We start from the raw sequence: 13,953 nt of genomic DNA, 5'->3' as shown, positions 1-13,953 counted from the left end.
GGGATCCATCTGGGCAGCCTCATATTTGACAGACACTTACGTAGCCTTGTTGTAAAAGATTCTCAGTGGAGATTCTCCAGTCTCTGCAGGCCTTTTGTTCCAATTTTGTTAGACTTGCTGGTTTTTTTCCTGTTTTTTCTTTTTAAACAAATCAACCTCCCCCCCCCCAATCCTTCCTAATATGTTTCTTCATTCTTCCTTACTGCAATTGCTTTTTATCCCATCCTCTGTGGGAGGATTTTCCTTTTTCTTTGCAGCAGTCTTTCATGAGTTTGAATGTTTTTATCTTCTCGGTCCTCTGCTTTGCTCTCGTCTTAGGCTAGCATCCCTGATTCAGTTCTGTCTTGCCTCATAGTCATGTTTTCTGACTATTGTTACTCTGTTTTGAACTGTCTCCTCTTTGGAGGCATAAAACCTCAAACCAGATACAGTAGTTCAGCTGTTGGCTTATCAGTGCTGCTTAAAGGATTACTTCATTGTCTGTTGGTCTCGGATGCTAGCCTCTCTGCCATCTCTGTGCACTGTTGTTGTGATCTAACTGCTGAAGCTCTCAACATACTTGTGTGTTTGATTTGGCAGAATTTTGATGAGTAGATAATTTATTTATTCAGAAATAAATACAAATAGTACTAGTTCACTGGTAGTTAAATATTTGTGATTCCTAGAAATAAACTTGTATTCAGCAGCTGTATGTTACCCAAACAGGAAAGGAGAGGCCTGAGACTGTCCTCCACTGAGATGATTTTCTCTCTCTTTATTCAGGTTAAAGAATTGAACCATTATTTGGAAGCTGAAAAGTCTTGTAGGACAGACTTAGAGATGTATGTGGCTGTTCTCAATACACAAAAATCTGTCCTGCAAGAAGATGCAGAGAAGTTACGGAAAGAACTGCATGAAGGTACCTATCTAATGATAATCCTTTTGACTCTCCTACACTGAGGATGCAAAAAACCAACATAGCTGTTTCTTATCTCTTCTCTGATTTCTTCTCTGAGTTGGATTGAAAAAAGTAGTAGGGGAAAAAACAGTAATGTAAATGTGAAAGCTCTTGAAATGTTAACAGAACAATTGACTTTGGAGCCCTCTTATGAGGGAGAAAAATAACAAATCCATCCCTCCAAGGGTGGCGCTGAGAGTCAGAAATTCATGGTGTTGCAAGCTTCATTCTTTTTAAAGTGATTTTGCTGGTCTCTCCTTATTTGTGTAGAATTACTAGCATTATTTCTGTAAGACAGTCTAGTGAGGGTTTGCTTCCCACACAGAATGCATCAATTCTGAATGCCTGGTGATGGAATGGATGTGTTAATGTATATGCGTGCCGGTACAGCACGGAATCACTGTAGAGGAATGAAAAGCGGAACCTTCTGCTGAAATAAGGAGGAACTTACAAGGCATCATTTTAAGAAGGACAATAAAAACCAGACTATGAGAATTTATGAAGAAAGTGACAATGTTAGTCTTCTAATTGGGAAATCATAAGTTTTGGTGATACATCCCTATTCCCAAGCCAGGTTTGGAAATTATAAAAATGTCGTATTTCGTCCTAAATAGTTGTTGAACAAAGCCTGACTCCTTCTGACTAGAGCAATAATTACTTTTATTCATGAGGATGCTTCTCTTTGGAAAAGAGGTTAAAAAAAAATTCTGACTCTTTCTCTTCTTGAATAGTCTGCCACCTCTTAGAGCAAGAACGACAACAGCACAACCAGTTGAAACACACATGGCAAAAAGCCAACGACCAGTTCTTGGAGTCTCAGCGTTTGCTGATGAGGGACATGCAACGTATGGAAATTGTTCTGACCTCTGAGCAACTCCGACAAGTTGAGGAACTGAAAAAAAAGGATCAGGTTACTTGCTGCTTTCCTCTTTCTTGTAGAAAAAGACTGTAGAGTTGATATGGTCTACCAGGGTCTGAAAGCACATGCTGGAGACGAGAGGACAGATCATCGTTTTAATTTTATTCTTAACTGGGTTAAGTGTGTTAAGAGTTCCAAAAAATGACAGCTAATGATTTTAATAGAAGCTGTCTTTTTGTTCAAATATTTCAATATTCATATATATAGTAACTTTAAAAAATAATATTGCTAATATTGTTAAAGTAAAGGTGAATAATATCTAGAAGTTAATCTTGGAGGAAGAAACTGTTTTCTGTGATGCAAAAGAACTGGGTTAAGGATGTTAGGATGACAAGTTTCACTTCTAGATTTTTTTTTTTTTTCCCTATGTGTACCTTGCTCAGGAATAAGCTAAAAGAGCTTCATAGTAAATTATCTTATATGCGTGATTGTGTACATGCTTTATGACTTGCAATTCTTTGATGTCTTTCTTCGTGAGTCGTTTTGTGTATCTTCTATTGCATTGTTTAGTGTGATCAAGGTACTTTTCACATTTGGTTTTAATGTTCGTGCTGGTATAAGTGGGGTCATTAGCGGTGCAAGCATCTTAGGAGGTTATATACAATAACCAGTGTACCCAACTATTTTTATTGTTACCTATTTGGTAATTCCTATAATAAGAATTTTGAACTAAGTAATATCTTTTTTTGAATAAAGTTATTCTGCAACATGAATCAGTAACTAAAAGTGAAAAATAAGTTCTTTAGATCAATGTAGAGGCGTATGTGCCTTGTGAAATGAATATTAGCTTTTTAACCAAATGAATCCTTCCTAGTGTCTTCTCTGAAGCTTGGCTTATCATGATAGCTAGTGTCATGGCTCTTAAAACAAAAATGAATCCTGCTTATATGCTTTGTCCATTGACCACTGATTTCTAGGAAGAAGATGATCAGCAGAGACTTAGCAAAAGAAAGGAGCAGAAACAAAAGGATTCAGATGATGAAACAAAAGCTTCATGTTCTCTAGCCCATGAGGAATCCCTTACCCAGTTTTCTAATGAAGAGGTAAAACAATTGAATAGTTCAAAGCAACTTTGAAAAATTTTGTGTTCCTCAGGGTGTTCGTTATAAATACAAATGGAAACTTGATGTCCTTTATTCGCTACGGTTTATAGTTCTTAATAAGCAATTAAATTTTGGAGTTGCACTTGAATATATAAATTCAAATAAAGATTGGAAGACAATACTTTAATACCTTTTATAATTATAAAAAATTATAATTTACCCTTTGCATTGTGGATATTAATAGTTGTTAACGTCTGTGGGGTTTTATAACCGCATTGTAACACACCTAAATCTTCAGAAGTAAATCTATTAAATCTGAATGTTTAGCAACAGTATTGCAGGTAAGTGCTAATCTGTTCTGTTTTGAACTTACACTGATTAGACTAGTCTGTGGTCACTGATTGCTAAGTTAGCTAGTTGCCTAGCATGTGTAAAATAGCATTGTTTTGTGTATTTGTGTGTGTGCACATGTGTGTGTTAAGCTTCAGCCAGCTATGCAAGTTGAGGTTTTTGGCCACATAATGTTCAGCAGCCAGAAATAAGCTGCTTTAGCCATGCCAGTAGCGGGGGCTCAGCACCAACTTTTTGTTGAAGCTGCTTGTGGTGTATTAGTAACTCATTATAACAGCCAGAAAAAGTGATACTGCTGGATGTCATTAGCCAGCCTTTTTTGTGTTGTAGAAAGTCATATACTTGGTCAAGGTGAAATTGTATGTGAGAATTGCCGTAGCTTTTCATTTGTGAATAAACAAATCCAATGAGAATGCAGCTTGGACCTTGGAAACAACATCGAAACTGGCAATTATTTCCCCTCTCTGTGTGTTTTGACTGTTTATCTGATCATTTGACAGGTTCCGTTTTGGTTTTGTAACTTGAAGTGGGGAAAAATTAGTTTTTAAAAAAAAAAAAAAAACTCAGTTTTGTGCTATAGAAGTTCATGTAAGCCTCAGGAGATTTGAGAAGTTGCAGTGTGAACTGAATTTTTGCCTGTTTTGTTTACCCTTTTTAAATGGAAAAACATGTATATATTCCAGAATCTGCCCTATATTGTTTATCAGCGATTTGTAGCAGGATGAGATGTTGTTTCAGAAATAGTGCAAAATGCCGAAAGATGTTCAAAATCAGAACTTCCAAGCATAGCTGAGATTTGGTTCTACCCTTTATCTTACAGGAAGGATACTATTTTTTTCTGTCAATTTCAAGTACTGTGTTGAATACTAACAACACTTCTGTATCCAGATATGCAAATGAGAGCTTTTAATACAAAAGGGTTGTCTTCTGACGTTTTCTTTAATCTCAATTCCTGGGACGCGCTTTAGTCTCTTAAGCACTGCATTTATTTAATTCTAGGAATTATATGTAGTGGAATGTTTTACATTTAGAGTAAGGGTGTATAATTTCCAGAGTGGTTTTGTCTTTGTCTATGAATTTGTTTTTGGTTGTTATTTATGACCTTTTTTAGCCGTACCAAACGTGTTTTGCACGAGGTAATAAATCTTCTTATCAGTCATGTCCTACAGTTGTCATACCCTGGCTTGTAAGCTCTTTGTTGACCATTTGATAAGGCTTTCCCATTTGCAAATGCAAACAAATGATGTAACCGTGTCATCAACCGTTGTCCGAAGACGCAATTGTCTGCAAGTTCATGTTGTCTTGACTCGCTATGAACTACTTCAACACACGTATTTACATTTTAAAATTTACATTGTAAAAATGTCATGCCTTAAAAAAAAAATGCTTCAAGTAAAGCATTTCTACAACAGTCATAAAAACAATAATTGCATAATAGTTAATTATGAATTTTAAATATATAGAGTAGTATAGGTACGTCATAGTAATGTTTAATCTGCCTGTAACGTTCAAAGTTGGTGTTTAGTTTTTCAGTGATTCCTGTGAAAACTTGAGACAGTTAAAGCTCAAAGTCTGCAAGCGTGGGGATACTTTTAAATACAATTTGAAGTCTGTGGCTGTGGACAGAGTAACAAAGAATGGCTTTGTGTGTGTCTTATTCAGTAAAATAACTGCCATTCTTTTGTGTATCTGCACTGTCCTTAAAAATTTGACTCCGATATTTTTCTTGCTATATTTCAAAATACCCTCAGAACCAGACTCTTGCAGCTATAGGAAAGAAAAGGAACCCTTATTTTAAGCACCTGCATGGAAGTTTTAGCCACCTGCTAGTCTGTGCTGGACTTATAATATTTTTCTCAAGACACTTTCAGTGTTATTTTCTTCACGTGTCTAATAGCAAAATGAGAGCACAAGAGGTGGGAAGGTGTTTTGAAAGCAGTCTTATACTTCCTAAATAAAACATTACTGCTCCGTTTTTCAGTGCAACAAGTAAATAAAAAAATAGATTGAGACTTGTGTAAAAAACAAATTGAGGCTTGTGTTCCTTACGCAAGTCACAAGCCAGCGTAGCTTTTGGTATTCACAGTCTAGTGTGCTTTTCTACTGAAGCCCAACCTTCTCCCTTCCATTTTCTTTTATGTACAAATGAGCTTTTAAATGTCATAAGAAAATATTTTTTAGGCTATTTTGTCAGATGACCATAACAGAAGAAAGAAATGGAAGAAGAATATTCACCTGTCAGTACAGAGCAGATTTTAAATACGTCATTTTCCATTTATGAAGGAGGTGAATTCTTTTGGTCTTTTTCTAAACTTCATTCTGGAAGATTATAGTTTAAAGAGTCATTTTGCAAGTCTGTCTCTTCTTTAATGGAAGAAGTGCCTTGCTTCAAATGCTGAAAGAGATATAAGGTGACTGTCACCTTGCTAAGTGAGCTGGCAGCAAAGCATATTCTTATAAAAGCGCTCTTAAAAGATGACTTGTTTGGAAATTGCAGCTGGTAGACTTCAGTTCTGTATAGTTTTCTCTGCAGCCTTAAGTTAGCAATCAGATGTTCTTACCAATTTAAACCTGCAGGTTATCATGTCTGATACTTTGCGTCCAGCTAAGTGTCCATTTATACTGCGCTTCTAGAACAGAGTATACAAATCTTTCTTCCTTGTTTTTCAATTGCAGGTGCATTTAAATAGCACCCATGGCTCGGTCCATTCATTGGATGCAGACTTGCTTCTGTCTTCTGGTGAGTCTTTCAATAAATCGGATAACGATATGTTTAAGGATGGACTACGGAGAGCACAGTCAACAGACAGTCTGGGGACATCTGGATCTTTACAGTCCAAAGCTTTAGGATACAACAACAAAGCAAAATCTGCTGGGAACCTGGATGAGTCAGATTTTGGACCGCTTGTTGGAGCAGATTCAGTGTCCGAGAACTTTGATACGGCTTCCCTTGGGTCTCTGCAAATGCCAAGTGGATTCATGTTAACCAAAGATCAGGAAAAAGCAATCAAAGCAATGACACCAGAGCAAGAAGAGACTGCTTCCCTCCTTTCCAGTGTTACACAAGGGGTAGAAAGTGCTTACGTATCCCCTAGCGGTTACCGCTTGGTTAGCGAGACAGAGTGGAATCTACTGCAGAAAGAGGTGAGTAGCCGGCGTGCCGGTCTGCTGCGGTCCCTGCCTGTGGTAGGGGAGGGTCTGGCAGGTGTAGCCTTTGCTCTTGCAAATCTGAGGTGGGGGGAAGAAGATGGGAGAAATCGAGGAGAAAATGGGAATCTGAGAAAAAGAAATTGTAGTGCAACTGGGCTTAGCTAGGAAAGGACAAAGATTAACAAAAGCAGCAGAGCTTACGGTGCTGTTTTGTACAGCCGGTGTATTTACAGAGGATTTTGCATGGAGCGCGCTTTAGAAGTGAGCAACAAAGGTACACATAACATCAGGTTACTACAGAGCAAGCTTTAGAAAATTGTCAGGGACTTGCTTCATAACATACCAAATTTTGAGAGCAACAGGCAGCAAACTAGACTTAACGTTGCGCCAGTGTCAGTCCCTCTCCCTATGGGTAACCACAAAAACTGTTGCTTCTGGGTGTTCTGCATGTCAGTTTTTCAGTAGCTTTATACGATGCCAGTTCAAAACCTGCATTTGGTCTTTTGCTGAAGAGAGGAGCGTTGTGTGGCTCCTGTACTACTTGCTTCAGAAGAAGAGAGGCCAAGGAGTAACAACAGAGGTGGCGGGGAGAAGAAGTGGCAGGGAGGAAGGTAACATTATCAGAAATGAGTGAAATAGAAGACAAGGCGAAAAAAAGAAGAATGTAGGAATGCAGGTGGGAAAGGAGGACGTGTGGCAAAGGATGAATGCAGTGGAGAACTGCATGCTGATGATACTTAATTTCCTCAGCTTACTGGAATTCACCCCCTCTGCAAAGATCTCTCCAAACTTATTGTAAAGTTGCGATTGTTTTGTGTTGCTACTAGTCTATAACCTCAAGAGAGATAAAGGAGGTAAACAACAACGTAGCCATCTCGAGCTGACTAAAATCCTCTGCTCTTGAGTTCTTCCTTGCCCTGTTGACATTTGGATGCCATTTCACTCCAACCCTTTCCTAGAATTCGTAGAAGAAATGCACTGCTTCCCACGTATTTTTTGGAGGCAGGAGTACAGGCAGGGCACGTGGATGCCGCTCTCTGTGGGAGGATCATGGAGCAGCGAAGAGAGATTCCAGCTCAGACCCGACTTAGAGCTGTAGCTTTGGAAAAACTTTCATTTGTCCCCTTAGCCGAAACTACTACAATTGCAAAATGGCAGTTGGTTTCCTTGTTATTCTCTGTTATCGTTCCCCCCCCGCCAACCCTTTTTGCTTCCTATCTGTTGGGGTTTTTTTGTTTTACCTGTCCATCTTCTACTTTATTATTTTCCTTTTTTTCTCTTTTTGAGTGCAGGTCAGACTGAGTCAGACCAACTGTTCTTCTAGCTGATTATTCAGTCCCTGATACTGAGCAATATTGGAGGAGGGTACTTACAAAAAAAATAAATAAAACCTGATGGTGGCTGTAGCACAAAATTAGTAAATGCCATTGCAAAAATGTTCAAAGCTCAGTTATAGGGGGAAAAAGATTCTGAAGAAAATCTTGACCCAGTGAACTGACTTTCTTTTTAATTGATTTGTGTTGATTATAAGGCTCTGTGATATTGGATATAATGGGACTTGTAATACAATGTAATTGCATGAAAAAATGCTACAGCCTGTAGAAATCTCTTCTCCGAGATGTCTATTTCTATACAGACAATTAAGCACTATATTTCAAAAGGACACACTGAATGACTTGATAAACTCTTGCATGTCATGGCTTATTGCTCCTGTGCTAGTAGTGGGATTTATGCCAGGAAAAGCGGATATACAGCATCTGATTTGCATTGCCCTTTAGTTTTAGAGTAGCTTAATCTTGCCGTTCTATGATTCTGCCAGAGTCTTTTATGCATAATATTTTTGTGATCATACAACACACCTGAGAGTACACAGCCCTCCTGCATTCCTCAGAAAGTTTATGACCCTTATGGCAGGTGATAACTCTGTTCTCCAGGTGCAGAACGCTGGGAACAAGCTGGGCAGGCGCTGTGATATGTGCTCGAATTATGAGAAGCAGTTGCAAGGGATCCAGATTCAGGAGGCTGAGACAAGAGACCAGGTGGGATTTCTCTTCCAGCTCTAGCAAGAGTTTTACAGCTGTAGGAATTACTAAGGATGCAACACCGGACCATCTGTTGTTTTATTCGTTGGTTTTAATTGAAGGATGTCCACATACATAAAATCTGGATAACTTATGTCATTTTACTGATGTAATCTGATTTGTTACTGCTTGTTTATGATCATGGACTCTGCCTATACATATTTCTTAAATATTTACCACAGGGAGTGACTTTGTGATGCTATAAAATTCTGCAAGAGCGGCCCTGCTCTATAAAAAGTGTTGTGCTCACGCAGAAGTCAGTATTCTTCATAACTGATGTTCTAAAACACTTTTCATGCGTTAAGTTCTGCTTTTTTTGATACTGTGAGAATTGTTAACAGCAAAGGAAAAAATAGAGGCGCTCATCCTAGCAGCATAAAATGACTCTAAAGTACTGGAGACTTTGTTCCCTACCATGTATTGAACCGTCTTCAGAAGGGTAGGAAAGGCATGAGTCACATTCTGCTGCAAAATCAGTGATTGGAGTCTTTACATGGCAATGGTCCAGTACAATTTGATGTCCTATGTTTCCATACAAGTACAATCTGCGATGCAAGGTGTTTCTTTCAAAAGAACAATAAAGGAGCTTTTGGGGTTGCAAAGGGTTTTGAGGGGTTTGTTTTGTTGTTTGAGGGTGGGATGGGTTATATTAATGTTCTGGGAATAAGTACTCCCTCCCATCCCAAGAATGGAAAGTTAAATTATTTTGTTGTAACAACCTAGGTGAAAAAGCTGCAGGTGATGCTGAGGCAGGCCAATGACCAGCTGGAAAAAACAATGAAAGATAAACAGGAGTTGGAGGATTACATGAAACAAAGTGCTGAGGACTCCTCTAATCAGGTACAAACATTTTGTAATGTTACTTTTGAATAATGTTTCATGATTCCTTGTGTGTGACAGGAACTCTTTCTTGGCACTGGATGTGATTGACTGCCTGCTGTCTAACTGACAGTCTGCTGCAGTTTCCAGATCATAGAAACCTGCCAGACTTACCATGTTACCCAGTCTTGGCTCTAAAGTTGCATCTCCTGATTCGGTTCTTTTGACTCAGTTATGACTGTTAGTTTAATGTCCAAGCCATGTTTCTCAAATAAGATGTCAAGAAGTCAGGTGTCACAATGGCAGAATAAATTTCTGTAGTAATTTACTAAATTTGTGGTCCAAGTTGAAGGGTTGTAGGATGTTTTCTGTTTGTTTTATGCTATTAGACAACCTCCTAGTTCTTCAGCAAGATACCTTTCTCTTAGCTTATTTTATAGCTTGCTTAGGATATGACCTGAGGCCCTTTTAGCTAGGGGTGCTGCTCTCTCTGTAGCTTAAGGTTTTTGCAACCTAAATCTGTTTTGCAGACACCTTGAATTGCATTTTATTTAAAATGTGGTCTGCTTTGTTAGATCTGAGACTCTTTTTCTGCTAACCGGCATAACGTATTTCAGGATTATCACTGGAATTTGAGTAATGTGTGAAAGTAGCCCTGTGTTCTTGGTCACTGTGTTACTGTTCATACCACTTAATCACATCAATATTTGACGCACAATTGATGGACTAGTGGTGAAGACGCTTAGTTAATGAGTATCTTAGTACTTCAAAATATGCACTAGACTGATAGTTTAAAGTAATAGCCCGGCATAAAGATTTTTTCAGTCTGGGGTGCATACATAGCTCGCCTAGCTCAATGGAGCCAAAGAGTATGTGCAGTAGACATAGCTGTAGGGAAGAAAACAAAACAAAACAAAGAAAAGAGTCAGCTTAGGCCTATTACAGATCACGATATCGGGGAAATACTTTATACAAGACTTTGAATTTGCTTCTCTTGAGCTGGAAGACTTTCCTTTTTCCCTCTTATGCAATATTTTGTCTTACTATTGAAGTAGGAGTCATTAGACAAAGTTGGTCTCCAGTGACATGGAGATGATTTTTCTTTTGGCTATATTAGCATGCTCTTACTAAGTAATGTTTAATCATGCTGTTAAGCATGCCTTGTTGTGAAGCAACTTAATTGCAACGTTTCTGAAAATCTGTGTGTTCAGTGAAAGGAGTACAAAGTTACTTTATTTTAAAGAAAATGCCAAAAATTTAGGTAGCAGCTTTACAGTTTCCCTTCACTGGCTCTGAACTATCTTATATTTGAGTTTGATTAGAATTAACTGTTTCTTATTTAGGGTTTTGTAAATAGAAGGTTAATATATTATTGGTATAAAAGTATAGTATCGCTTTACTACTTACTGATTGAGCTGTCTTACTGCTTTACCAAGTAAGCCATTAATGAAAGACATTTTAGTGGATGAATTTGAAGTTTCCAAGTATATGTTAGTGATGATAAGGAGGAACAGAACTTCAGTGTTTATTTCTTCTTCAAAATCTGTTTCATGTCCTTTATCTGTGTGGGTTTTTTTTTCCCCTAAAGATCTCTTCGCTTATGGCTAAATGTCAAAAGTCAGAGAATTTCCTCAACGAACTGCAGCAGGCGTTTTCCCAAGCAAAGAGAAGTGTCCAGGAGCAAATGGTAAGACAGCGTAATCCCCAAGATCCCTTGACAATGCTATTTGTCTAACCTTGGGAGCTCTCTGTGTTTGTAAAGGACTGTTTGTCTTGCACACCAACCAAGTCTGAGCAGAGAGAGCCGTGCGTTTTCACTTGTTTAGTATCTTCACCTGTTAGCTTGATAGCGAGTGCAGATCCCGGAACGGTTTGTAGGCTTACTCTCTAACACTCTTTGCTCAACAGACCTTGCACACACAGCTTCTTAAAGCCCACTGGCACTCCTTTCTGCCATGTTCCCAAGTTGCTGTTACGGTTCGGGCTCTGTGGGAGAAGATCTGCCTTTGGAGTTTAGTCTTACATTCTGTCTTAGTCCTTAAACTTACGGTGGCAAGTGTCGCCTCCCAGCTACCATGAGCACCGTACTCTCCCTTGATGCATCCTTCCCCTTAAAGAATGGGTCTCAGTCTCTGTAGTCCTCAGCACTTGGGAGAGCAGTTTCATCACTGGGCAGCATCGCTGGAGTGGTGAAGCTTATGTCTTCAGTGACAGCTATGATCTACCATGAGATATTTTGAATATATGCTTAATGGGTATTGCTTTCATATGGTGACTGCTGGGTTTAAAAAAAAAAAATTTGCAGAATCAAGCACTCAGAGTGAAGGAACACTTAGAAACAAGCTTTTCTATTCAACCTTATCTTTTTACATTGTTATGCGTACAGCCTATTATCTGATGATTACATGATTGGGTAGGGTGGTTTTTGTTTGTTTTATGCCAGGCTCCTTATATCTGTATGCACATAAGTTAATATGGATCTCACTAATCAACTAATTTTTTCCTCATTTATTATGTACATTTTATACCCATTTAATATCTTATTTTATCCCAAATCTGAAGGCAGAATAAATTTTCTCAGGGCACTTTTTTTGTAAGATTGATCACTACAGTATGAAAGAGCTTACAAATGCTAGTTAACGTTTTCATCAGTTTGAGATGAATTCAAAGTGTTCTTACAAATAAGATTTCAAAATATGAGCCCTAACACCCAGCTAGAGATATGTACGGAAAGTTACCTGTTTTGAACTGTTTAGAGCATCTTGTAGGAAATACGTCCAAGGACAGGAATAGAACCTCATTGTCTAGGACAGAGCAAAGTCGAACTTCCTGAGAGCAACCCATTCCCTTCTGTACTGGGATCAAGTTTCTTCTTTTTTTTCCTCTCTTATGCCTTATGCAGCAGAGTGGGGAGTGGGGGGCAGATACCTAACACTGAAAATTTCAAATTGAATGTTTAAGATATTTCAATAACCTGACATACAGCTGAGTTGCTGGGTGATCTTAATAAACAGTACTGCCAGCTCCAGAAACCATATATAATTTTTTTTCCCCATGAGCACAGCTAGCTAATGGATAGATATGGAAGAAAACTGGGAGATACGACAATGCTGTGTTTATAGCTTGCTTTCTCTTGTCTGCCTGTGCAGTTAAATTTCATCTTGATTTTTATTTCTGGTGCACAGATCAGGCTAAGGAGAGGCCAGATCATGCTGATCCACACAACCATTTTGTTTCCCTTCTTTACAAAAAGTATTAATTCACCAGACTTTTGAAAGCTATGGCAGCAAGTATGATAAATGGGGCATGAAGAGCTCTGACCTGAAGTGAGAATTCATGCTTTTCTTTACATTGTAGGCTGTCCTGACGCAGTCAAGGGAACAGGTTTCGGAAGAGTTGGTGAGACTACAAAAAGATAATGAGAGTCTTCAAGGAAAACACAGCTTGCATGTGTCTTTACAGCGAGCTGAAGATTTCATTCTGCCAGAAGCTGCAGAGGTAAAACCTTTAAAAATCATTAACTATTAACACAAGTAAAGCATGTGGCTAGGACTCCCTGGAAGAAGCTTCTTTAACAAAAAGCTGACTCACAATGAACAATAAGCTGGATTTTTAACCCTGTAAGTCTATGATATACAAAACCAGCTGTCCTATCCCACCAGTGGTGGTGAGCCTGCTTTAGGGTACGGACAGATAATAATGAAACAAGTGAGATATCATGGCCTGACAGCTGATCTGTTGTCAGCCGAGGGCAGGCGTATCCCAGTTCAACTAGTTTAAGCTGTATGTTGCAACTGGGCACACAATTGTTCACTCATTGTGGCTTCACTGTGTTGATTCGGTAAATTAAGTCAATCACCCTAATTTCTGTCCAAACCTTACAGTTAAGAACTGTTAATAATCCTGAGTCCGGAGGAATGGTAGGCCTTGTCCTGCTTTCCATGCCTGCTCTCTTACACTTAAGCACATCAAGTTTAAAAGCATGGGAGAAAGGGGTGGTCCTAAGCCTGTGGAGATCTTTATAAGCTCTTTGCTTACCATGGCCAAGCAAAACGAGCAATTCTGCTTCAAAACCTTTCTGAATGCAAGATCTGGTATGCTAGGACAAACCTTGGGGTAATATAGCTTTGTCTGTAGCTTGTATATTGGAAAACATAGTATTGTCTTTATCTAAAGATCCTGCAGTAATAAAACTTCTTGCTAATCATTGATTCAGGAGCTCCGTGAGCTGATTTTAAAATATCGAGAAGACATAATTAGTGTGCGGACAGCAGCAGATCATCTTGAGGAGAAACTTAAGGCGGAGATTTTATTCTTAAAAGAACAGATTCAAGCTGAACAATATTTGAAAGAAAATATAGAGGAAACTCTACAGCTGGAAATAGAGAACTGCAAAGAAGAAATAGGTGAGCAAGGGGTAAAAAAAGTCTCAAAATAGGAATATTAGAAAGTAGTAAGATACTTGAAGATTTTAGTGATGGAATTAATAGCTTTATCTGCATTTTATCAAAGATGTCCATTTTTGATAAAAGATGCACCCAAGCTGTGCAGCTGAAAACAAAGGTACAATTATTTATTTGCCTTTGAGGTACCTTTGATGTGGCGTACACTTAGTTCTCCCTCAAATATTAACAGAAGTAAACAGGAGCTGTC

The 13,953-nt window shown here is 38.5% G+C and overlaps 1 protein-coding gene across 6 annotated transcripts in view; it reads left to right on the top strand.

Annotated features, from left to right (window-relative positions):
- The window catches only part of RABEP1 (rabaptin, RAB GTPase binding effector protein 1), a 53,508-nt gene that overhangs the window by 31,549 nt on the left and 8,006 nt on the right, over positions 1-13,953 (top strand). For all 6 annotated transcript variants that reach the window (XM_068910261.1, XM_068910262.1, XM_009678125.2 and 3 more), the window contains 9 exons: positions 763-898; positions 1,669-1,847; positions 2,774-2,899; positions 5,927-6,394; positions 8,335-8,439; positions 9,205-9,321; positions 10,889-10,987; positions 12,658-12,798; positions 13,517-13,706. In XM_068910261.1, coding sequence (XP_068766362.1) covers positions 763-898; positions 1,669-1,847; positions 2,774-2,899; positions 5,927-6,394; positions 8,335-8,439; positions 9,205-9,321; positions 10,889-10,987; positions 12,658-12,798; positions 13,517-13,706 — 1,561 coding nt within the window. The remainder of the gene's footprint in view (positions 1-762; positions 899-1,668; positions 1,848-2,773; positions 2,900-5,926; positions 6,395-8,334; positions 8,440-9,204; positions 9,322-10,888; positions 10,988-12,657; positions 12,799-13,516; positions 13,707-13,953) is intronic.

The sequence above is a fragment of the Struthio camelus genome, chromosome 16 (genome assembly GCF_040807025.1).
Source record: "Struthio camelus isolate bStrCam1 chromosome 16, bStrCam1.hap1, whole genome shotgun sequence".
Taxonomy (NCBI): domain Eukaryota; kingdom Metazoa; phylum Chordata; class Aves; order Struthioniformes; family Struthionidae; genus Struthio; species Struthio camelus.
The sequence above is the reverse complement of the archived record's forward strand: the minus strand, read 5'-3'. Positions and strand labels throughout refer to the sequence as shown.